The following is a 25,174-nucleotide window of genomic DNA, read 5'->3' as shown; positions in this document are numbered from 1 at the left end:
CAGATTCTGGGCTTCTGAGACTAGGCCATTACCATGGAGCAGACTTAGTGTGGGAGAAGTATGTGTGTTTCTCTAATGCAGGCCAGCTGTGGTTCACTTTACTATGTGCTTGAAAAATGCCCTCACTCACTCACTCACTGAGGCGTCACTCATTCACTCAACACTCACTCACTTACTCACTCACTCAGCCCTCACTCACTTACTGACTCACTCAACCCTCACTCACTTACTCACTCACTCAGCCCTCACTCACTCACTCAACCCTCACTCACTTACTCACTCACTCAGCCCTCACTCACTTACTGACTCACTCAACCCTCACTCACTTACTCACTCACTCAGCCCTCACTCACTCAAACCTCACTCACTCACTCAACCCTCACTCACTTACTCACTCACTCAACCCTCACTCACTTACTGACTCACTCAACCCTCACTCACTTACTCACTCAGCCCTCACTCACTTACTGACTCACTCAACCCTCACTCACTTACTCACTCACTCAGCCCTCACTCACTCAAACCTCACTCACTCACTCAACCCTCACTCATTCACTCACATATTCAGTTACTCACTCAGTAATTTACTTTACACTCAGTAATTACTAAATATTGTTTGTTCCTTGGATGAACTAATTAGCTGTTTCCTAGCTATATTAATATTTTAACTTGTAATATTAATACATATTTCCTGCTATTCTTCTCTTTTGGTTGATTGGTAAGTTTATATTATCTTTATAAAGATCATATACACAGGCAGAAAAGGGCATTGCTACTTGTCTTGATACGTCGGTAACTGTGATCATGCACTAGTTGTCCTTTTCAAAGTCAAACGTATGAGGGTAAAATATTGTCTCCTATGTATGTGAAGGTGTATGAAGGTATATATGCTACTCGGGTTTCTGGGGTGTTCTTAGTTTAGAATATTTCATCGGGCCCCCAGCATCCAACAGGTTAGTTTTTACACCATAGTTTTTACCGCAGAGTTACAGGCAAAATGATCAGAGAAACTTCTGGAGGTTCTACATAATAACAGGCTTGCTGCTTCAATCTGTCAGACTGCAGGTGAGTAACCTGCAGTGTTTGTCAGGAAAATTGTGTGTGTGTGTGTGTGTGTGTGTGTGTGTGTGTGTGTGTGTGTGTAGGGGGGGGGGTGCATTGCATAACACTCTTTTGCATTATATGTTTGCTTAAAGTAGCTATTAGCATTTTATATTAACTGTCTCTACGACAAACCGTTAGGGCCAGTTTCCCATCGCCTGGTTAGAGGATTCTTTGTTGACGCATCTTTTGCCCTGCAAATTAGTCCAATAAAAGGCTTCATCCATATCTGTAACCGAGCCTTTGTCGATTTGTTTATAAGGAAATTGCAATACATTTTATTTCATTTTAAGATAATTAAGGTAGACGCCTTTTCTATTTAATCCATCATGATGGGTTGTCGAGTGTGCAGTTTTAGTAATGAATTATGAATGCCATCAATTTAATTAAGCGCGTCACCACTGAGATTTTTATTTGTCGACCCATTTCCATACGCACGCATGTCACTCCCAACGGTATCCACACTCTAGGGAAAACTTAATTACTATCCACACGCTGTACTTGCAAGGAAAATACAAATGAGAACTGCTGCGGACATAATTCAATTACGGGTAAGAGGCCGTATTTGATACAAATGAGGAACACAGGAGACGAGAAATATTTTGAACCTGTGGTCAGTACCCCTGTCACAGCCACGCTTTTCACGCACGACTGCTTCGTGCCATAAAGGGAGCGGAAACCCCCAACAAGTTTGGACTTCACGCCTAAAATGCGCTCTATTACAACACGGATAACCTGTAGTTTTAATCCACAGTGGTTTCCAAACGACGAATTAACATTAACTGCACTTTTCCCCCTATATTAACAACAGAAGCCACCCCTCTATTTCTTTTTGGTTGAATCCACATGCAATGTTGTAGCCGTGTCTCAAGTACAGTGTTTTTAGTGCGTTACAGGTGATCGCAGCCGGTGCAGAGTAGATCTTCCTGAGGAGGAAAGCGTGAAGCTGTCTCCACTCTTCCAGCATGTTGCGACTCTTCGATGTGATGACGGGTAAGCGATGCTAGATTTTCTTGTGTGATGGGCAACCCAAATATACCAAAATAAAACGTGGAGGTGAAAAGAGTGCTTGTAGGCTTCCATAGCTCATTTGTGACAAGCTACAGAGGACTCGTGTCCGATGCGATGCATCTTACCCTTAAGATTGAGAAATACCAACTGATTCTATAGCAACTGCGTTTAGTTATTTGCACTGCCGCTCGCCTTTTGTGACTGCTTATCGCTCCACTAGCACATACTGCAGTTATTGTAACTTGAATGCGAAATCTGTCAATGCAAGATTTGATATCAACCTAGACCACATTCTGCGTTAATTAAACTGTCAAAGATATCGAAGTTCACAACTGAATCGGATTAATTGTTTTAATGTAGAGAGGAACTTCTCGTACGTTCGCGTCTTACTCACTTTTCACAATTATGCGGTGGAATAATTTATTCTAAGAACGCGAATACTGGTAACACGTTTCTAATGTTGTTCGTTCATTCTTGCCAACCACTGCTCCGTATAAAAATTAATCGATTAGTTCTAACTTTGCCCAGCGGGAGTCACGACTTAAGTTCACAGAATGTGACACTGGTGAGCGTGTAATCAGAGGTGATTGGGAAGCGGAAGAGTTTTAATGAATGTACAAAAGGTTCTTTCCAACACAGCGTTGCCTGCCGTGTCTCCGGAGAGATGATGAGCTGATTTTCCCAGCTGCGTACAAGAACTGTTTTATCACATCCAACTAATTCATTATATGTTTTCTCTCACTGGCTTGTTTCTTCGCATCGTTTATAGTTTGAAATTCCATCATGGTTGTAACCTTTATATGTTGATACGTTAGAATGAAGTTGAATAGTTTAATGAGTAACTGACGCATCGCTGAGAATCCATGTATATCATTTTCATTCTTTTTCCAATTTTTAAAATCTTTTCAGGCTGACGCCGCGAACCTTGATGTTGAAATATTTCAAGCAATAACTTGCATGCAGGACAGTATTCTATTCCATTTAATTGCTAGATTTAATTTGATTAATTTATATCAGTAATACAGAAGGATAATGCAGAGTTTATCTGCAGTAATGTGGCCTGGCGCTCCCTGCCGTCTGGCCTTACAAGAGCTGCTTCTGACTGGTGTAGTGGGGCCCTAACATGACTGCTGTAATAACGAGGCAGTTCATTGTTTATTTGTTATCATGGTTCTCTTCTCTGTATTTATGTATTTGTGGTAAGCTGTAGTTCATGAAGTTCATTCATCTTTGGTGGTGCACCCACTGCATAACTGCAACTCTACAAAATTAAATACACGGTTAATTTCTGCCAGTAAGAGCTATTAGAACATTGATCAAAATATCAATTAATGATGGCAGTGTAGTTTCTATGCTCACCACATAATATAGTTAAGCCTGTTTAACCAGTGTAAATCAACTACATTCTTCCTAAAAGTGTAAATATTGACAGTTGTGGTGATAGTGAGTAGTTTGTATCTCTGGAAATCTTTTAGATTCAACATTTTAGATGGTGTTTGGTAGAGGAGTGGTGGAAGAGGGGGTTGAGTGTTTAAGAAGTTAATTGGCCTAGGTGATTACCCCAAGGAGCTTATTAATTGTTCAGTTGAAGTGATGGGGGCATACATAGAATTAAAGGGGCATGACACCGACACATAATGATTTTAAATGAAATTCATGTTCTCACTCTCTTTCCGTGTGTGTGTGTGTGTGTGTGTGTGTGTGTGTGTGTGTGTGTGTGTGTAAGACGTATTATAAAGATGACAATATAAGAGAGAAGCAAAAACTGCACTGACACTGTTACTCTCCAGCAGTCTTGTAATGAGTGATTCCAGTTTGTGTGTAAACCCATGTGTTGGTGAATTCTGATTCACTGATACACAGTTGTGTGCCATCTGTACAGATTCTGTCCCTTCCATATTCCAGACATTTCTCTTTCAGATGGTCCTTCTGTGATATTCTTTGGCCACCGGACTTCAAGTGTAAACAACCTAGTGTTGTGACACTTTGGACTTTCGATTATCAGTTGAGTTGAGATGTGTTCTGATGCTGATTTCTTTTCCAATTGAGTTTTAAAATCATAGTTTCTTCAAAAGAAGCCAATTTACAATTAGGAAGAAAAGCTTTTTCTATGCTGTATTATTTTTTGTGGTTCTATTTTTTTCTGTAAAAAAACACTTACGCACACACACACACACACACACACACACACACACACAGAACCACATTTCCCATCAGCCCCCTGGCAATAAGGCGACATGTTACAGTGTATGACAGTGCATCCAGTGCTGAACTGAATGTGCCCAAGGGCAGCTGTTGAAACTCGTTAGTAACACACTGCCAAAGTAAAACCTCCCATGTGGTTTGTTAACTACTGAGTGTGTGTTTGGACCTGTCCTGTCTCACAGCTCAGGGCCCAAAGTAATGAAAGACCTGCGAATGAAAATGGATAACAAGTGAGAAAGAGAATAGAGAGGAACAATACAAAGCTAGACAGGTGGTGAAGAAGATATTTGGTAAAAGAGGAAGCAGGTGCAGAGGAATAAATCTGAAATAGAAGTGTGAGCGATAGAGAATGGATTTTGTGATTGATTACAGAAGACCTTGTTAAGTCTCTGCCAGTTCCTTGAAGCCAGTGCACTGGCACTGTGGTAATGAGTCTGTTCAGCAGCAGGCACAGGGCCTCATCCTTCGCCCCCTAACCTCAGACGGGGCAGGCATCCGGTAGAGTGGGTACCTGCTGATGAGATACACCATGGGTAATCAGACACCCATTAATCCTGAACCAGGGGGCTTGCTATTTTTCACTCATGGTCCCATTCTCAGTGTGACGAATTACAATGCGACAGTCATCTGAGCCTTGACAACCAAAACATTCAAACATGTTTCCTAGCATGACGGCGCACTCGACGCAAAGAGAAAATGCACCACTTGGTGGATAAAAGGCCACGAGATCTTTCTTGTCATCACTTTGCTGGTATAACCCTTGTCAGTATTCTGTTTGCCACACTGTGTATTCTGTGTAAGCAGGCAATAATTTTAATGTCTTGATGTTTTTCCCACTGAATCGCCACTGGCATGCTTGTTGGTTGCAACATTAGCTTTCACAGGTCGAGACGTTACCATTTTAATCTGTGGAGAAAATGGTCTAGTCAAAAAGTAAATGACTTTTGTGGACTGCATACCAGCTCCTGTCAATCCTGGGAGTTCCAAAATATCAGTCCTCACTCAATCTAGCTGTGATGACAGAAGCCTGTTAACAAGTTTAAGGGCAATTCCGACATTTAAAAAAGCATTCATTTTTGTGATGTGATTGAAGTCTTAAGGTTATGGTAACTGAATCAGTGTGATGAATACTTAGAAATATACTTTTTACAGGTAACATTATTGGTCAGACTGGAGGTCTTTACCTGTCAGAGACACTGCAGAATTTATTGGGTCTTTAATACATAACAAGTGAAGTTATTTAACACAAAAGACTGAAGTAATAAAAGATGATCACAGAGCATGTCCTTCATACTTGTTCATGTGACGGCTTGAGGTCTTTTCTGTTGGTACTTAAGTGAATAATACACAGCAAAGGGGAGTGTAATTGTCTGGTGCAAAGAGTGATTAGATCATAACAAAGTGCCAGGCAGGAGGTTAGCAGAAAGGCAAAGACACCACGAACCTCTGCAAAGGCCTAAAGGTAGCAAAGTGCTCTTAGAGCTCATTATTCAGTGAAATGTGATGGCATAATTGAACTGTAATTCTTCTGCCACAAAGTCATGAATGTAAAAGCTTTTACGGCTCATTTGTAATTTCTTCAAACAGCACAAGATTTCAGCAGCGGCCGGGGAGTGATGCTGTAGTGTAGTGTATGCATGGCCTCCTTACCATTCAGGATAAGTTCCCGTTTGTCTGTTGAAGTGAAGCCTGAAACCTCGTTGCAGCATGTGCCGTTCCATAAATAGCACTTCACTCTTGTTGGTAGCATGCGTTCGCTCCCTCCCACACGTTTGCACACTACTGCAAGGTTCGTCTGGATCTGCTCGGCCCGTAATTGCAGCATTCGAAACAAATGTGGCGTCGCTTTGCTCCGTCCTTCTCCATCCTTCTAATGGAGGTCCACGAGGAACCGCTGGCTTACTGCAGGGCGGCCTGGGGTATCTGAGGTTCCCTTTAGGCAGAGCAGGCAGATGCCTCAAGGTGGCCCCGTATCTTGATATCTGCCCATGAAAGTGAAAGACCAGACTGAGTGCCAGGAGGAGAGAGTGAGAGAGTGCGGAGATGATGGCTAACTTCTCTCTCTCTGTGTCTCATTTTCTGTCTCACTCTCTCACTACCAATGCAAAATGCTGAAAATGGAGTGAAGCTTTGGCATATGAGTATCACTGGCATGTGGGCAAGAGGGTGCACGCTTGCTGGAGACATAAATTTCATAATTCATGAAGATGGCTTTCTTGGCAAAGATACAAGCACGGATTAGCTTAGGGGTCACAGTGACATTTAAATTTTTTTTATCTGTGCTGTTAGAGAGGTAGGAGTTCGAGATATTTGTTTGTTTTTCTCATGTGTTCTTTCCTTTTTTTTTTTTTACAGGACTGAGCCAGTTGCATCCGCTCATTGGCGTCCACAGGTGAACTGCAAAATACATGAAGGCTGCAGGTGTCTCCTGCTTCATGCCCAGCAGTAATGTAATAGCAGTGTTTAATCAGCTGGACAGGCACAGGAGCTGCAGCAGATCACAATTGGCAGCCAACGGCAGCGTGGTAGCACAGACATCTCAGCCAAAACATCCCCAGGGTGTTGACCCTAGCAGAGATCTTTACAGAACTCTGTGATCAAGCCTGAGAAAAACTTCCACGCCTGACAGAAAGTGCACCAAGTAATCCAGTGCTCAGCCACCAAAAGGAGTGGGATTTTTGTGTCGTGGCCCTGGGTCATCAGCATGGCCCAGTTGAACCTTTCTGCTCTATCGTCCAACTTTAGCGGCGGGCCAGAGTCCGGAAACCTCTACCGTCCTTTCTCCGTGTTCAGCGTACTCACCCTGACACTTTTGGCCATGCTGGTGGTGGCCACGTTCGCATGGAACCTTCTGGTGCTCGTGACCATCCTGAGGGTGCGTACCTTTCACCGCGTCCCCCACAACCTGGTGGCCTCCATGGCCATCTCGGACGTGATGGTGGCCGGGCTGGTGATGCCGCTCAGCCTGGTGCGAGAGCTGTACGGCCGCCGCTGGATCCTGGGCCGCGCCCTGTGCCAGGTGTGGATCTCCTGCGACGTGCTGTGCTGCACGGCCAGCATTTGGAACGTGACGGCCATCGCGCTCGACCGCTACTGGTCCATCACGCGCCACCTGGAGTACACGCTCAAGACGCGCAAGAGGATATCCAACGTGATGATTGCCCTCACCTGGCTACTCTCCGCCATCATCTCCCTCTCGCCACTCTTCGGCTGGGGGGAGACGTACTCGGAGGAGAGCCTCACCTGCCAGGTGAGCCAGGAACCTTCCTACACCGTCTTCTCCACATTTGGCGCCTTCTACCTGCCCCTGTGTGTCGTTCTGTTCGTCTACTGGAAGATCTACAAGGCTGCAAAGTTTCGCATTGGATCCCGCAAGACTAACACCATCATGCCCATGGCAGAGGTTATTGAGGTAAGACTACAGGTCACAGTTAAAGAAACAAATACCCATGGAGTCTGTTTTCTTCTGGCTAATTCAACTGCTAATGTCAAATCATATATTATCTATCACATTCACGAATGAGAGTAAGCAAGCAGTGGAAAAGCAGTTCTAAAAACTTAAAAGGTTATATTCCAATTAAATCTTACCTGGTCTAGGAATCAATTGGCTAGGCTGAAAGACATAAAGATGGCATGTATATTTTTAGTGGCTGTTTAACACTGTTAAACTCCAATCCAGGTAATGGGAAAAGGTCTGGCAATGGGTTCTATCCAAGCCCTCAGATCCCATATCCTTAGTTCAACTTTTTCACTTGAATTCTGCAGTCTTTTTATGACATGACATTGCTTTTTTCATTGGGTTCTCCATCTGTCCTCTGTCTTTTGTCATGATCTGGATCTGTTAGACTGCGATAGTAGAGATGGCTTTGATGTAAATTGTAAGAACAGCAGCTAAGACTTTTTATATGTGGCCTTACTGTGAATAGTTACAGATGAAATATGTACTTGAAAATAAAGTTTTTATATCATTTTTAAAAACTATATTTCTTATCTTGCAAGAAAAATTTCAAAGTGTAGCAATTGTTGGGGCCCAGGCACTTTGTTTAGGAAACAAATTCACAACCGAGCAAGTTTAAATGAGTGAAAGTAAATTGATAGACAGCAGAAACGTAAACTCTGCAGAGATCAATCCCACCAGAGTAAATCTATCAGTGGATAATCTCAACTTATTATTATCTTCTCTCTCTCTCTCTCTCTCTCTCTCTCTCTCTCTCTCTCTCTCTCTCTCTCTCTCTCTCTCTCTCTCTCTCTCTCTCTCTCTCTCTCTCTCTCTCTCTCTCTCCTCTCTCTCTCTCTCTCTCTCTCTCTCTCTCTCTCTCTCTCTCTCTCCTCTCTCTCTCTCTCTCTCTCTCTCTCTCCTCTCTCTCTCTCTCTCTCTCTCTCTCTCTCTCTCTCTCTCTCTCTCTCTCTCACACGGCAACACGGTGGCTTGGTGGTTAGCACGTTTGCCTCTCAGCACTGGGGTCTTGGGTTCAAGTCCCTATCTGAGTGGAGTTTCCACGTTCTCCCCGTGTCTGCGTGGGTTTCCTCCGGGGTCTCCGGTTTCCTCCCACAGTCCAAAAACATTAGGTAAATTGGCATTCCCTGATTCCCTGACAAATTCTCCCTGACTGTGTGTCTGTCTCTTCATGTCCATTAAAAAAAAAGCAGTTGTCTGAGTGTGTGTGCATGAATGTGTTTGTATGCCCAGTGGTGGATGGTGCTCTGTCACTAGGGTCTGTCCTCTCTCCCCTTCCTGCACCCCATTCAGTCCCCCAGGGGGCTGTGGATCCCGGTTGAGAGTACGCTGTGCGCAATTGGCTGCTGCTTCTCACCGGTGTGTGATTGGGTGTGTAAGAGTTGTATCTGTATAAAAAAAAAAATTGTAAAGCGACCTTGGGTTCTAGAAAGGCGCTATACAAGTTGAACAATTCATTCATTCTCTCTCTCTCTCTCTCTCTCTCTCTCTCTCTCTCTCTCATATACACACACACACACACACATATATACACAGTCATAATTGGATCATCTGTTCTAGAGTGGCTCTGTGCACTGTGAATCATTTCCCAAACAAACTGCCCCTTTTTAATTTCCATCAGTGTCATCTGATTATTGGCCTGCTTTGATAATCGTGGTGAAGAGATTTTGCAAAGTGTATTGCAAGTGCAGTGCACTTTAGTTTTCACTTTAGTTAAAAAGCAGTGCCTATAAAATATAATGTGTATATAATCTGTAATATAATTTATAATATTGCAATAAAATAAGCAACAGGAAGCTGAATTTCAAAGATTCACAGGAGCTTTTAGGACAGACATGGATGTGTGAGACTCAGTGTGACAGAATCAATGTTCTAGCCATCAATAGATAACTGCGAACAGATGAATTGCAAAATGACTATCACACACAATTGAAGGACAGAACAATATCTGCTAGGGCTGAGGTTGGAAATCAATGTGTTTCCCATTAAGTCTGATAAAACATTTCCACTTAAATTGGGCTTAAATGAACACGTGTTCAGCCTTTAAGACCCTGCACGAGAAAACATGATTGTAAGACAATGCAGCAGCCAATTTCAGTGTCAGTATTGCAAAGGCTAATCAGGAGACTAAGAGAACAGAAAAAAACATACACATTGAAACTTCAGACAATACCAGAAGTGGAATGTAAATGAAATCCAAGAGAGTTCAGGTGTCACTTGACCGAGCATGTGTCACTGATGATGTTGCAAATAAACTGCATGAGTTCATCACTTTAATCACTGCAATGTGAGACATACTCGAATTGGAGGGTGCTACAGTGGGATTAGGCATCAGGACAATGGAGAGGGTGTTCACTCTCAGGTGCGAGTGACACTGATGCGCAAGACCTTGGTGTTTAAAATCTGTAAGAATAGCAACTCTGTAAATGATCTATCCAGTGCAATGCATGTGAAACTCTCACCACCAATGTTATAAGAAACAAGTTCCTTCTTATAATCATGGCCGGATATTTGTGGGTAATAAACACTCAAAGCACACAGACAGAACTGCTTTTCCAGCCCCTACTACCATGCTACTGTCTCGCCAGGACCACATTTGTGTTGAGAATGGTCTGCAATTAAAACAAACTCCCATCAACAGTAGTCTCATGGCCACAAACTGAATGGTTAATTTTTTTGAAACTCAAAGTGTAACATTCCTGATGTGCTTTATAAAACCCTGTTTGGATGTGAACGCGTCATGTTTGCGTAATGGGTTAATATGTTTGCCAAGGATACTGCAGCTCTCTGTTTACACTCGGTTTTACCATGCTTGGAGGCACCAGGAACACGCACACAAACTCAATTTTTAGATTAGAGCTTTGTCGTTTAGTACAATATTACCTTCAAACCTCTGATGAGCTTCAAAGGCTCTGTGTCCACCAGTCTGTTGTGCTGTTGGTTTGATGTTGTTCAAATGAACAGTGTGGTTTTCACTCCTCTGGTGCCCCCAAGGGTTTCCTGTCCTTTGTTAAACTCCAAATTCGAATTTAGTCAAGTTGTAAAATCTGCAGATGACACAACATTAGTGGGAATGATATCCAATGATGACGAAAAAGCATACAGGGTCATGATCAAAGTTTTAATGGAATGAAGTAGGGTGGAAAATTAACACCTCATTGATAACACAAAGGAAAAGGTGGTTGTTTCCAGGAAAGAAAGATGGGCCTGCTGTTCACCTTTTACCTTTTGACCATTATTGGTCAGGGGTGGAGAGGGTTGACTTACTGATATAAGTCACTTGGGTGGGAGGATAATGCCGTGGTCTTGCTGAGATAAGCTCAGGAAATTTGGTGCGACTAGAGACCGTATGCTGCACTTTTACAGGGATGTGGTGGAAAGTGTGTTGACCTTTTCAATATGTGTCTGGTATGGTAATATAACGGCATATGAGAGTGATCGGTTAGGGAAGGTTGTGAACTCCCATCCATTGCCTCTATATACATCAGTAGAATAGAAAAGAAGGTATTAAAAATTCATGCAAGTAGTTCTCAGCCAGCACAGGACCTTTTTATACTGCTCCCTTCTGGTAAAAGGTTACAGAGCATCTTATGTAGAACATCTTGGTTCTATAATAGCACTTGACCTTCTGCCATTGGACTGTTAATATTTTACCACAACATTCCTACTGTATATTGATGCATTTTAATGTTTTTTAATGAGTTGTCTTTGTATATTTTAAGAAGATTTTTTATTGAGAAAATGTGTGATGGATGTTTGTGTTTAAGAAGCACTGACCAACCAGTTTTATCCAGTTAATGGCAAGAATCAAAACTTGAAATTAGCCAGCATAAAGTTTTTTTCAATAATTTGTGCTACAGTAGCACTTCTGTGGGTTTGGACAATGTAGGCTCCAGTTCACTCCCTTTCCTCACCTTCACTCCCCTTCACTCCCCTTCACTCTCCTTCACTCTCCTTCACTCCCCTTCACTCTCCTTCACTCGCCATCCCCCCTTCACTCCCCTTCACTCTCCTTCACTCCCCTTCACTCCCCTTCATTCACCCTTGAGCATTAATGGTGCCCATGGCCCTGATTTTCGTTTGACTACTTTTGGTGGGAACTAACCAGTGCACACCATATATAATGTGTCTAAAATGCACTTAGAGGGTCCAATGACTGTATTATGTTTCAGTTGGCATTGCAATACGTCTGACTTGCTGGTGTAAGATTTACACTGCAGTGAATTACAATAGCCTAAAATTAGTATTAGGGGTAATACTAATTGGGCTTCTTGGTAACAGTAATGAAATTCTAAATAATTTTTGGCATAGGGAAAATGGGTTTTGAATAGGGTCTGCTGCTAATTAATAATTTAAACAATAGATGAGTTTAAATGTATGGGGGGTTACCATGTGTCAGTAATTTATAATTAGAATACCTGCTTGTGTGCTAAATTCCATAATATGCATACCAATATCGAGCACTCTGATTATTATAATACATATTACATTTATGTTCTTGCTTGTAAAATAACATTTCAAAATATGATTGATCTGAGCCCAAATTTAATACAAGGTATGGACCTTCCAGCTTTAAAACTGCTCTTAAAATTAGCAACACATTATTGGCAGCTTTCGATATTATAATAGGGATTTCAATAGCAATTGTCCCACTGGTTCTTCTACTGTTTATTCGGAGCAGAAATTCTCTTGCTTTTTATTCCACACTGCAAAATCCATCCTGTTGCACTTACTCCAGCACTGAAGGTCATGTGTTCTCATAGTGTGTGGATTTTCAGGCCTGTCATTATTAAAAATGAGGTCTACCTGCTGGCAGTTGCATGATTGGTCTAGAAGGAGAAGCAAAGAAAAAGAGGGTGAACTGGAAGAAAGCAGAAGGGTGACGTGCCGTCCTGCAGAGGAGAAACCCAAGGCACGTCTAAATGCCATTCTGACATCAGCTCATCACGAGAAACGGAGTGGACAACTGCTTCAGCGACCATACCCCGCTGACATAACAGAGCTGAAGGAAAGATCTTTGACTGACAGAGGCAGTCCATGAGAGCTGCTGGAGGAATGGCTATAGCAAAAGCTGTCTTGTCTTAAAGATGTCTTAAAATATCATTAGGAAGAGCCACGGTGCTATCGGAACAAAGCAAAAGCTCTGCTGCTGAATTAAAAGCAGCATTTCTCCAGTGTAAACCTCTGGGACCTTTTTATGGCTTACTGTGAACTATTGACCTATCAAGACACATTTGCATATTTGGCTTTCTTGCTCAAAACAAGAATACTGGCTTGTTTTGGAGCATTAGGAAAAAAGCAGGATTAAAAAGTCTCCGCAGAAGCTGTCATTTGTGAAGTCTGATGTCACTCTACGTGAAGTATTCCAATACAGAACAGTCAACCTGCTTCATCATATGACATGACTTCACTCAAACAGAAGAAGGGTCCTTTATTCCTCCAAGTCTAACCATCTGTTTGATCTTAAGATCATCATATTTCATAAGGTTGTTACATAGTTATTACTTATCACATCACATCAACAATGCACAGATGCCTGGAACCTCCATGGTTGCTTTCAAAATGGTAAGGCCATCATGGTGCATTTCTGACTTCAAGGCCATATCCTGTACAGATATCACCTGTAGGAGGGGTATGTTCCTCTGGGATGTGCCGAAGTGATTTTGTTGCATAGTTCGACGGCCTGAACAATGACTCTTCGAAGACGTCCACTCTCTCACTGCTTGTCAGCAGCTGACGTAAGGAGGGCCCTATCCAGAGTCAAGCCACCCTGACAACCTGACAACACACGTGGTCACATGCTTAGTTCATCCCACTTCACATCAAATGTGCTTCAGTGAAGGCTGTCGGGATGTTCAGGCTGTCGGGACCTTCAGGTTGTCAGGACCTTCAGGCTGTCCGAACTTTCAGGTTGTCAGGACCTCCAGGCTGTCAGGACCTTCAGGTTGTCAGGATCTTCTTTGTTGTGCACATGTTGCAGACTTAGTTTGGGCCTCAGCACCGCATATCTAGCCTGAGACACCAGTCTTAATTTACCGTGGAGAGGAGGTGGAGAGCGATCCTCTGCATCATTGCCACATTTTACCATCTACAGGGATACCATGGAAAATGTCCTAAATTGCTGTCTGTTGTGAAAACCACAATGACTAAAAGACTCTGCAGCGAACTGCGAAATTGGCTAAGAACACAGCTGGGCTCCCTCGCTTGGGGTCTCTCTCTGAAGTCTCCCACTCAGGATACCTACGATAATCGCGATAGAGAATAAAGCGGCTATTATAGTTATGACCCCTCCACACCTCCCAATCCTCCCATATACTGCATTCATTGCCTCCCTAAACCTCTTGCGGAAGCGACTCCATCAGACTCCGCAACAGCTTCTGCCCCCAAGCTGTGAGGATGCTCAGCCAGCTGTGTCACTCTCTGCCCGCACCCATACGTATCAAACAGGGTTTCATTCCGGTCCTCCCCTCATGCTAGGCACGTTATTACATGACTGCTTTTCCCCTGATTTTTTTTCTGTTCATATTTATCACTCCAAGTCTGTATGAATTTTTGATGCTCAGATTTTTGTATCACTGTCTGCCCACGTTGTCTTCCATTATCACGGTTTATTTTACTGTACGTATTTATTCTAGTTTCACATCTTATGTACTTATTGTACAGCAGTTTAGTGCACTGTCCTGCACTTGGTTGTTTAATTAGTCTTTTTAATTGTGCTATGTTCAGTCCTTGTGCTTAATGCTTTTATACTGCACTGCCTTGTTTGCTTGTACTGTGTGAACTGTAAGCACAGGCCCCATCTTGTATGTTGTGTGAGACCCTGAGGGAATGTTGTAGCAAGCAATTATGCTTGTGTGTGGACAGGAAGACAATGAAACCCTTGACGTTTTTTTCCTCTTGACCTCGAGCGTGACTCCATTGACCACTGAGGAAGCGGCCACAAGCTTTTCCAGCGCGCCACCATAAAGGAACATATGGAGGCACTGCTCCGAGATGGGTGAGTTGAACCCGCAAAGACTTCGCTGTCTGCGGCTTGTCACACGTCCAGATGGTTCCTTCTTTCTTCATGGAGGTGACGATTGCCTGATGAATGGTGCTGGAGCCAATTACTCCACATCTCGGTGGGAGAGCTTGGCAGAAATACGGGCAATGAGGGAAACTGTAAGGATTTCCTAAAACAGAAAGGACCTTTCCATGGACAATTGTGTGCCCACGAAGCCTTTCAAAACTTTAAGCCCATGTGACACGTGCGGTTGATTACAATGTTTGAAAGTAATAAACAGCTTTTCGCTGAAGCTGCAACTGGCACAGACAAAGGCTGAAATGTCACATTGTTTCAGGAATTAAACTGACACTAAATTAAATGTTAATATTTCTTTCATGAATGAATGCACACAGTAGGTTGGCATATGAAGACAACGCTTCAGTTTCCAGCGATGGACATGAGAGTGATGGGATGGAGAAGGAGTAGGACATAAATTGGATCATTTTCTACTGGTAAATTATTGCACTATACCACGCTATGCCTGCGGACCAGCCTACCCAATTGTTAAATTATTTAAACATGGATATTAATGGAGACCCAGATGAATGTCTATCTAAGTCTCCTTCAGACATAAAAATAAATAAATAAATACCCACCAGCATTAGTTTGACTAGATCAAAATATCCATTTCAGTGTCATCTTTTTGCTGTAGTGCATTTGCACCTGGTGTTAAATTGTGCTCGGATGTGTTTGTATTGTTCGTATTGAATGATCATTTTGAGAAAGGGGAGCACATTTGCACTTTCCTGTGACGTAACCACAGTGATTCCTTTAGGTGACTCAATGACAACAGATTTAAATACACGTCCTTAGTGTAGCACCCTCGGCCCTGCTGCTCAGGGCCTCTGCACTTTAATACCCACTGTAAATGGGATCTGTGATGAAACCATGTATGGATGGCGAAGCATTTGTAAAGAATGCCTACTGATTCAGCCAGGCTGAAAATGGAAGAACTGAAGAAAACATGTAAAAAATGCAACTCAAATTCCAGTGAGCAATTAAAAAATGTGGACGTGGTCACAGTTTCCTCAAGTTTGCACTGAGAATACATGATGCCATTTCTTTCTTCTGTTCTCAGGGAAGGCTCACTGTTTCATAGCTCTGTTGAAAATACTGCAGTAAAGCACCAATTAAATTATATGACCAGTGTAGCTGAGGAAAGGAGGCACTTATTACAGGACCTTTAACATGAATAAACATCTGCTCGCATCTGGTGAACAAATATGATTTAAGTTTCAGAGTGCAGACGGGAGACGCAGAGAGTAAGGGAGAATGAAACCGTGTGTCTGCGTGTACACACGTTGCTTCCATTTTAACTGTCAGCAGGAAGAGACCTGAGTTGGTGTTAATTTATGCATACGTACCATTAGTCGATCATTCCGTTCACCAGATCAACACCTCTCTCTCTCTCTCTCTCTCTCTCTCTCTCTCTCCCCGTTTCCCTCCTTTAAATTCTCTCCCCTATTTCCATAGCTCCACTGTTTCTATTTGTGTCTCTTTTTTTCTCATTTCTCTTATTTTGCTCTGGTACCCAAATGGTTTTCTTTCTAATGTGGTAATGAGTAATTAGACTAGTCAAGAAGCTAAGCATATAATTAGACAATAAGATATCCATGAGATCCTTTTGAAGAGCCCTGGAAGAGTATAAATAGACATGTTATTGGAACATTTACACAGATAAGTGGTATAAATTTAGCTAGAGATACACAAGTAAAGCAGAGGTATAGTACAGATATGCTGTACATATTGTTGTCATAGAAACCTTGAACCACAAATCTACACTATCATATCCACATATGGCAGTGTTGGCATTTTGATTGTCTTGACAAAACTGGGTCCCCTTTGTCCTTTTACTTGTATTTACGTAACGCAGTAGGTAAGAGGGAGAGGGGTCAATGCACAGACTCAGCTATAGGGTGCTTGTTTTAACAGGGTTACAAACTTCTCCATGTGAAAGAACTAGATGTCATTACTGGCACCTGAGGGTGGCTCATATGGAGTCTATAGCTGGTTTATGTAAAGCTGCTCTGAGATAATTTCTATTGGCAAAAGTGCTTCCTAAATTTATGGAGCAGAATTTAACTGAACCAAATTGGGGAGGAAGTGACCCAGCAAACCTGGCAATGCTCTAGTGCACACTTTGCCAAACACAATATGGCTGTAAACCCTTTCAATATGCTTGTTAGATGTTTTAAAAAATGTTAATTTGGCCCTGTCATAGAGCAGACATCTGTGATCAAAGCTAGCAAAGAGCAAGGGACCGGTGGGTCAGCGGTGGGGACAGGAGAGAAGACAGAAAATCACACTGACCTTTTGGAGCTAAGCTTCACTAATGAGTAAGATCGGTCCCTGGTTCTGAATGCAGACAGCATGCTACTTTGTGTTTACTTGATTACTTAGAAGGGTGTGTGGTGGACGAGAGCCACAAAAAATAAACTGATATTAGTAGTAGCCCCACACCAGTGTTGGTTAATCGATTTCTCCAAACTAATAAGTTAGTGAATTCTTTGTCGTTCTTAAATTTCAGAGGATAACACTCTCATTAATACTTTACACTGAGCATTTGATATGGTAGTGTGCTGTAAAGAGCTTGGAAGCTTCTGCAAAGTAGTTGGATCCAAGCATTTGCTAATTAGCGATTTTCTTTTCCCCAATATCACACAAATTCCCTTGTGACAGTCTAAGACACTGCTTTTAAGCATAAATTGGCATATATATGTAGCATTAAACGTAGAGCAACTGAGTTCCATTTGCTGTCCATTGCTTTGCTAAAATCGGCTTAACAAATGCAAATGTGCATGTCCCATCATGCTGTATTTCCCAAAATCCAAAACAGGATTTAAGTGGACACGTGGAAGGCCAGATCTACCACAACTGAGGTCTCCAGATAATGCCTTTGTAAGGGTTCGCTGGGAGGGTTTATCTCTCTCCCCTGTAAATGCTGACACACTTTCGGGACAGCCAAGAGTGCTGGACTGACGGTTTTCTTTTGGCCCTTAAAGTCAAAGCTGCAGTTGTTTCGGCCCTTCCAGTACATGAAATTCCATAATTGTGCCCATGCTGTGTAGTGTGCAAATAAGGAGATTTGCATTTAGAACATACAGAGCATATATAAGGCAGTGGTTAGTGGTTTTCGTTTAAAATCTTGTGTAATATATTGATTGTGTGTGCATTGAAGTGTTTTTAATGTCATTCTTCAACTTCATGAGCGCATTGTGTGCTTCAGTTAGCAGTGTGTATGTTTAGCATATGTTTATAGCATGAGCATTGCAAGTGGTTAGCATACTATTAAAGCACTTGAAAAGTGAACCAGACTTTGGGGGTTTATGACAGTCCTACTGAGCATGACAAAACCCTCTCTCTCTGAAATCTATGGCATACAAAGAGTTGACATTCAACTCTAGTAATTATACAATTACTATAAACCTGTAGAGTCACCTTGTAGACATAAAACTGCGCATGTCCAAATATTACTGTTACGCAGCAAAGTGTGTTAACTGCTGTCAACTCGGTTGCTCAGCGGTCAGTGTCTGACCACAGGACTACTGCTGGCTCAAGGCTTTGGATTTTGTGGTACACCATTTTCTTCCCAGCAGGGACACTGACATGTAGGCGGCCTTCCAGTGTACACTGTGCTGGTGTGCATGTGCAAGACACAGTGGTGATATATTCAGTCATAAGTATCCAAAGCACCTAGTTTCTAATAACGTGGCTGGTGGGACCAGGTCAGAGTCACTAGACAGCCGTTACTACTATATCCAGCAGTGATGATGGGGTGTCAAACTGGAATGTGATCAATGGGATGGAAACAGGGAAGCTCTTATAAGCCTAGACAATACATGCGCTTAATACAATGGCTCATGAGCACAGGCACAAGGTGTTTATTAAAGAGTAGATGGTGAATCTACAATACACAATATGTATGTACGTTCTTTAGCTTGACAGAAAGCCTGCCAGGCTGTGTTTTCCTGTAAGTGAAATAACTCAGCCAGTCTGGTTCCATATGGCTTAGTTCTGCACTTCAGTACGTCCAGTAACTGCCTTCCTCCTTGAACGTGATTGGCAAAGTGCAGACAACTGTAGCTTCAGTTACTTTCCCTCAAAATCCACTGTGGATAGATTATTTTGGACCAGGAGGCTTTCCACAGCTGCCAGAGTGGAGGGTCTGCTCATCCGTGCATCACGGCCGTTCCAGAGTGTTGCTCTGACAATAAGTGTCCCATGTATCCCTCACCTGACACACCCTGTAGAACATATTCAATATTGGAGGTGGTTCCTCTGTTCCTAACAGGTCAGTGGGAGTCCCCTTTTTGTTCTATGAATGACACTGAACTGTATTTTCGGCCTTGAGCTCAGCCTATGGAGGTGGACACCTGGGATTTCTGTGTTTGAAGAAGCTAACGTATTTGTGACAAGCAGACCATGTACAGTCTTTGTAGAACTTAAGGCAGGCTATGAAATTTTCATTCTGAGACAGCAGAGCATTCCTGGAAAAACTAACACAAGCACATGCGCACGCACAGACACACACACACACACACACACACACACACACACACACACCCACACGGCACAAAAAACCCTTTCTTTTACCAGTCACAGCTTCACAAAGCCATTCTGCTGACCATTCTATTACACACAGGTAATTCCACCATTACACCCACTCTATCACTTCACTATACACTGACCACCTTTCCATTATCCCCTGAACGTAAATATGACTTCACTGACGGCAGCACCAGGTATTGAGTATTGAAACATAAAACCCAAGTAGTCCATTCTAAAAACTGGAAGGTCATACAGATGAATTAGATTATTTAGTAAAACGGACAACAACTCCCTTCACAGCATTAGCTGTGTTGGACATGCTACGAAACGGGTATATTGGATATTGAGTTTTGCCTGTTTCTGCTCTGTATTGGCAGATCACAAGATTAAGATGGTCTAGTGTGTGACCATTACACTATGGGTAACTGGTAGGATAACCAATGCACCAGTTAGGCTCTCTCACGGAGCAACACACCTGAAAGAAATGGGACCAGATGTGTGTAAATTATGAAATCTATTAAAGAATGTTGAATGAATTCATGTTCTTCAAAGAAAAACATAACAAATACACAGAACATTTTCCCAGGAAGTATGAATAATGTTTACTTGATCACCAAACACACAGGTAAGTATTCATTTTTCCTCTTGTTTTGTTGTTTATCTATCAGTTATTGTTATTACTGAAGTAATTTTTTTCCTTTTTTCCCCTTTAGGGTCCATTTATATTGCGAGGTAAAGGTAAGCACTGGGACTGTTGTTTAATTCAGGATTTAGGACTGGACTTCCTATTTCAAAGAAGCAGCAACTTGTACATATTTTAGTTCGTGATTAGTTGAACTTTAAGTTAACTTTAACTAATATATATATATATATATATATATATATATATATTACTCTCGTGTGTGAGTCAAGAAAGGTGAGCAAATACTTTTAACATGAAATAAAATCTCCCTTTGGAAAGTCTCTAGTATTTAAAGCAGTATGAAACCTCTACTTTTCCCTAAAGTGTCATTTATCAATAACAGAGTTCAGTTCTGTTTTCACTCAGATGCCAAGTCTGTGAATGCAGGAACAGAAAAGAGGAAAACAACAAAGTACTGAGAAACATCCAAAAAGGTATCTTAAAGTTCACTCAAACAAAAAAGTGTACTCAAATTTCACTCGGATGCTCCATCACAGGTTTCAGCTCGCCATGTCGACACCCTACACTGCAACGGCCTGGCTGCACCGGCTGAGTGATGTGAAGAGTGTTCTTGAAAAGTTCAATCATATCCAACAGAAAAAAACTGACACGTTTATATTAAAACTTACATGGCCATTTTGGTCAAGACATCTATATAAGGGTATAAAATCCATTTTGGTGTTTATATACACCATTCTAGGTAGAATTAGGCATGAAGTTCTCTTTACACCTTAAGATTACTGGGACATCCAGTCTGGAAATTTTGACTGCTCACGTAAGTGAAAGTGTTTTGATTTTCCTCTATTCACTCAGATATATCAGCGGTGGGCAGCTCTTTAGCAATTATTTCACTGGTTAGAAATACTTACTCCTAGTGTTTTATGTTCAACTTTTTAATATTATGAGCTGAGAACCTTCAGCCTAGATAATCTCACTTTCTCTCTTCTATCACAGAAAGAAGTTTTTTCTGGAAGAAAGTTCAAAGGAAAACACCTACACCGACAGACCAAAACAATGTTCGCCACCCTCTCTCAGATGGGCATCATTGGATGATACTTTGCACACTGGACCCTCTGAGAAAATTGGCTGGCTGATGTTTGGTGCATTCAAGTTTTATTTTATAATAAAAATCTATAAAAATCAATTTTATATAATAGATTAATATTTTATTTTAAAACTGTTCTTGCCCATCAAAGTGCATCTGCAGAATAAATCCAGAATAAATCAAGTTTATGATTAATTATATTCTCTATTACTCCACTTCATCAGGATTCATTCTGTTACCCATAGGAAACATGGGTTACATGTGGGTGATGAAGATAATATGATTTGATATGATAAAAAGGTGTTTTATTATATCTGAAAGGCTCCAGGTACCCGATATAGGGTGAAAAAGCTTAACGTGTGTGAGAAAGATGATCTTAACCTGTTAAAATCAGAGCATAATTTAAATTAAAGTATTCCAGACTTTTAAGAAAACTTTGGTACCTTGACAGTTGATGTAATCAACAGTGACAATCACATGCACCTTTTTGTTATCTTATCATCTAGTAGAAAACACAAGCTGCTCCTTGACAAAGTGGAAGACTGCACAGTTCAGGAAGGAGTCTGCAAGCTTCTCTGTTCCTTCTGAAAAGTTTTCTTTCCATTTATTTTGTTTGTTAGCTCAGTGTCAGCCAAAGCTGTCTCCAAAAGCCACAGATGAATTGTGTTGGCAGAAAAACATTAAACAACAGAATGGTCAAACCAGAGCCGTAACGTCAGGCAGACTCTTGGCACGGGAAATCATTTGCAAACAGTTTCTGGGGTCTCCTAAAGGAAGCCGCTGGTGTTTGTCCGAAACGCTGTTGCCCTCGTTAACCGTACAGAGTGGAGCCACTGTGGAGGAGTGCATGTAAGCTCACGATTTCAGCCTTTACTAAGACTGCAACATCTTCACTGTTCATGCTGCTTGCCTCTGGCCAACAGAGGTGTGAGAACACATTCCACATTCCATAATCAAACGAAGACATGCTGTGCCTCCCCAGAGTCAAAGGGGTACACTGAGGTTTATTGCTGGAGAATTTCTGCAGAGCAGGGTTAAGGGTTAATTCCCCGAATGCGAATGAAGTCAGAACTTAATGCACACATTCCAGTGGACATCAACCGGCCCAAAGGGGCATCAGGGACTTGCTAATGGCTATCTAGGGCTAAGACTACAGTTCATCTAGGCCTGTGAGGGGTGTGTAATTCACACTTTCTGGGAATGCTTGGGATGCAGGATTCAACAGACCTTGCTTGTACAAGATGAATGTGATGTAAAAGGAATGATAAAAAAAAAAAATTTAATGTTAAAATTTAAATAGCACTAAACATGGCATGAAATGTGTGAAATATTTTGACCATTATGTTTAGAAATTAATGTGTCATTATGAAGCCCTTATGAAGCCTTTTGTGAGAAATGTAAAACAAAAAAACATGGCGCTCTGCACATGAGTCTCAGAAGCTTTACGTGCGTAGACCAGTTCTAAAATGTCAGATGTAGAGGCATATTTGGAGAGATGAAACAACAAAGTGAACAAAAAGTTCAAACAAGGCGAGAGGGATGAAGCCATCAGTGAGAGATGTGAAGCACACACACAGAATGCACTTACAGCTGAGATGCAGGCACATTGTTATTTAGCAGATTTGGGTCTTTTGTGTCTTTTATGTACAGTAAAATAAGACATTTTTCATTCTGGAGAACAGCCAATAGCCCGCACCAGAATTTTTATTTTTTCTTTTTTTCATTGTGGCCAGACTAACTGAGTAAGTCAAAGCACACACACGAAAAAACACCCCGTTCAGCCTATGGACGGTTCACACGGCCGGTTCAGCCCACACCCCGTTCAGCCCACACCCAGTGACTCGCCGTTTCTCTCGCCCCACAGGTGAAGGAGGCCGGGCAGCAGCCACAGCTGGCGTTCGGCGTGCGGCCGGTGGGCGTGTCCTTCCAGGCAGAGGGTGAGACGTGGCGGGAGCAGAAGGAGCGGCGGGCGGCGCTCATGGTGGGCATCTTGATCGGGGTCTTTGTGCTGTGCTGGATCCCGTTCTTCCTGGCGGAGCTGATCATCCCGCTGTGCTCCTGCGACATCCCGCCGGCATGGAAGAGCGTCTTCCTGTGGCTCGGCTACTCCAACTCCTTCTTCAACCCGCTCATCTACACGGCGTTCAACAAGAACTACAACAGCGCTTTTCGGAACCTCTTCTCCCGGCAGCGCTGAAGCGTGGCGGAAGACAACAGCTTGTGGTTTGGGAGTAGGAGTGAGGGGGTGGGGGAGACGGTGGGGGGGTCGGGGTTGATGGAAGATGAGAGTAAGAGAGCAGGAAGACAGACAGCTGTGCTTCGCTTCCAGAACCTCTGACGGTGAAGGAAAGTAACCAGAGTGGATCTTGATAGATCTGGCTCAGCGAGACGGCCCCTGCTGATTGAGACTCCAACCCCCCAGTGACACGTGTGCCCTATTTGTGTCAAAACCTCACTGCTGTCAAGACTCTGGATGTGACAGCATCCTTTAATTAATGTTTTTGAAATGAACACAGTACTGTGAGAATAAGACTCATTACAGACATGGCACTGCTGTTGTGAACACTATTTAAATATATTTTCTTTTTTGCCAGCAGCCTAGGTTTCCACAGAAGAATTACGGAGCCATGCCACAAAAGATGATGCTGACAAAAAAAATTTGGTGAAATTTGTAAGAACCAGTAATCTAACCCAGTCTTATATTTTTGTGTTGACTAGCCCTCCTCTGGACTTCATTCACGCTCTAACGAGCTATTGGTTTCTGCTTGGCAAGGGAGTGAAATGTGTGTGTTCACGGTAAGGAGAAGGTAATGGAGTTCATCACACAGGGGACTTTCTGTAGTCAGAAGAAGTTAATGGAGTTTCCGCCACACACGGGGCGCTGCAGGTTGGGGGTATGCACGTCCTGTTCTGAGCACCCTTTGCATCCATAACTTAGTGAACAAACCATAGAACTGAGCAAGGCATCGATATTAAAGCCACTCTCTATGATTTCATAAACAACGTTGTTTTTGCCACCTGTGCGCTGTATATAAATTCATGCTGAATTCTTTTTATGGGCCTTGAGGGTTCAAAGCAGTGTTCCTACCCTGTCAGTGTTCTCGTAGAGAGAGAAAAAACAACTACTGTTCCCCCACTCCGCGTTGTAAGATCTGCTAAGACACTAATTAACACGTTTTTTGTGTGTTTTGTTTTGTTTCTGCTCCCTTTTTTTCTTTAAATTAAAAAAAGCACAATGCCGAAACATTAAACAAACCGTTGTGCAGCAGGACAGAACACGTCCCACCCGCAGCTCCTTGGTGGTGGTGTGACATGACGCTGTGGTGGAATGTTTCACACCACACGATTATACAGCGCAACCAAAGAATGGAAATTATGGTCCATTTGCATTAACTTTGATCCATGGAGGACGCTGGAAGCTTTTCTCCCCCTGTGCATACATCTGTGTGTTGAGGGTATGGTGATTCTCTGTGGTGATGCTCTTGTTGAGACCAGTTCCTTCACTTTTACATGCTTAATGCAGAAGGCCACACAGCACACGTCTCTGTTGTCGTGTCTGTCAAGAAAAAAATATATATTTATTTATCTGTTCTTCCACATAATTGTCACAGAACTGACACATGACTTTGCGTGTGTGCAAGTGTGTTAGGACTCAACATCTGTTGAGTGAGTACATACATTAGTTCATGACAGCACTCCGTGTAGCACTTAGGTGCAGTCATACTATGAGAGGTAGAGTGGGACGAAGAGAGTGAGTGAGTGATGTGGAGAAAGAGTGCGATCTGCATGAAGAGAAAGAACAGAACACCCAGGGACAGAGGGGCCGAGTGACAGGGTGAGACAGCAAGCAACTGGTTGAACCTGAGAAGGTTATTTGCTACACAATGGCTCTTTGTGATCGAGCGAGAAAGACCGATTTGATTCCAAGAGAATTCCTATTAGTGAGAGAAGCAGACGGAGAGAGAGGTGAAGTGAGACATGGAGCATTAGAGTAGGCGTGTGATTCAGAGCTATGAGCTGTCTGCTATCACTCGCTCTCCCTGCTTTCCATTTCAAAATAAAAGCGAGAAAAGAGAAATT

The 25,174-nt window shown here is 42.5% G+C and overlaps 1 protein-coding gene across 3 annotated transcripts in view; it reads left to right on the top strand.

Moving 5' to 3' along the window:
• Positions 1-23,318, top strand: part of htr5ab (5-hydroxytryptamine (serotonin) receptor 5A, genome duplicate b) — a 34,919-nt gene extending 11,601 nt beyond the window's left edge. Inside the window, exons 1-5 of one of the 3 annotated variants that reach the window (XM_076973047.1) lie at positions 1,187-1,652; positions 1,988-2,094; positions 6,673-6,709; positions 6,789-7,729; positions 22,959-23,318. In XM_076973047.1, the coding sequence (XP_076829162.1) occupies positions 7,022-7,729; positions 22,959-23,291 (1,041 nt within the window). In that variant the 5' untranslated portion in view covers positions 1,187-1,652; positions 1,988-2,094; positions 6,673-6,709; positions 6,789-7,021 and the 3' untranslated portion in view covers positions 23,292-23,318. Of the gene's footprint in view, positions 1-1,186; positions 1,653-1,987; positions 2,095-6,672; positions 7,730-22,958 lie in introns of those variants that run through there. The other 2 variants (XM_076973045.1, XM_076973046.1) reach the window with 2 other exon arrangements.
• Positions 23,319-25,174: the final 1,856 nt, after the last annotated feature.

This window comes from Brachyhypopomus gauderio, chromosome 14 (assembly GCF_052324685.1).
Source record: "Brachyhypopomus gauderio isolate BG-103 chromosome 14, BGAUD_0.2, whole genome shotgun sequence".
Taxonomy (NCBI): Eukaryota; Metazoa; Chordata; class Actinopteri; order Gymnotiformes; family Hypopomidae; genus Brachyhypopomus; species Brachyhypopomus gauderio.
The sequence above is the reverse complement of the archived record's forward strand: the minus strand, read 5'-3'. Positions and strand labels throughout refer to the sequence as shown.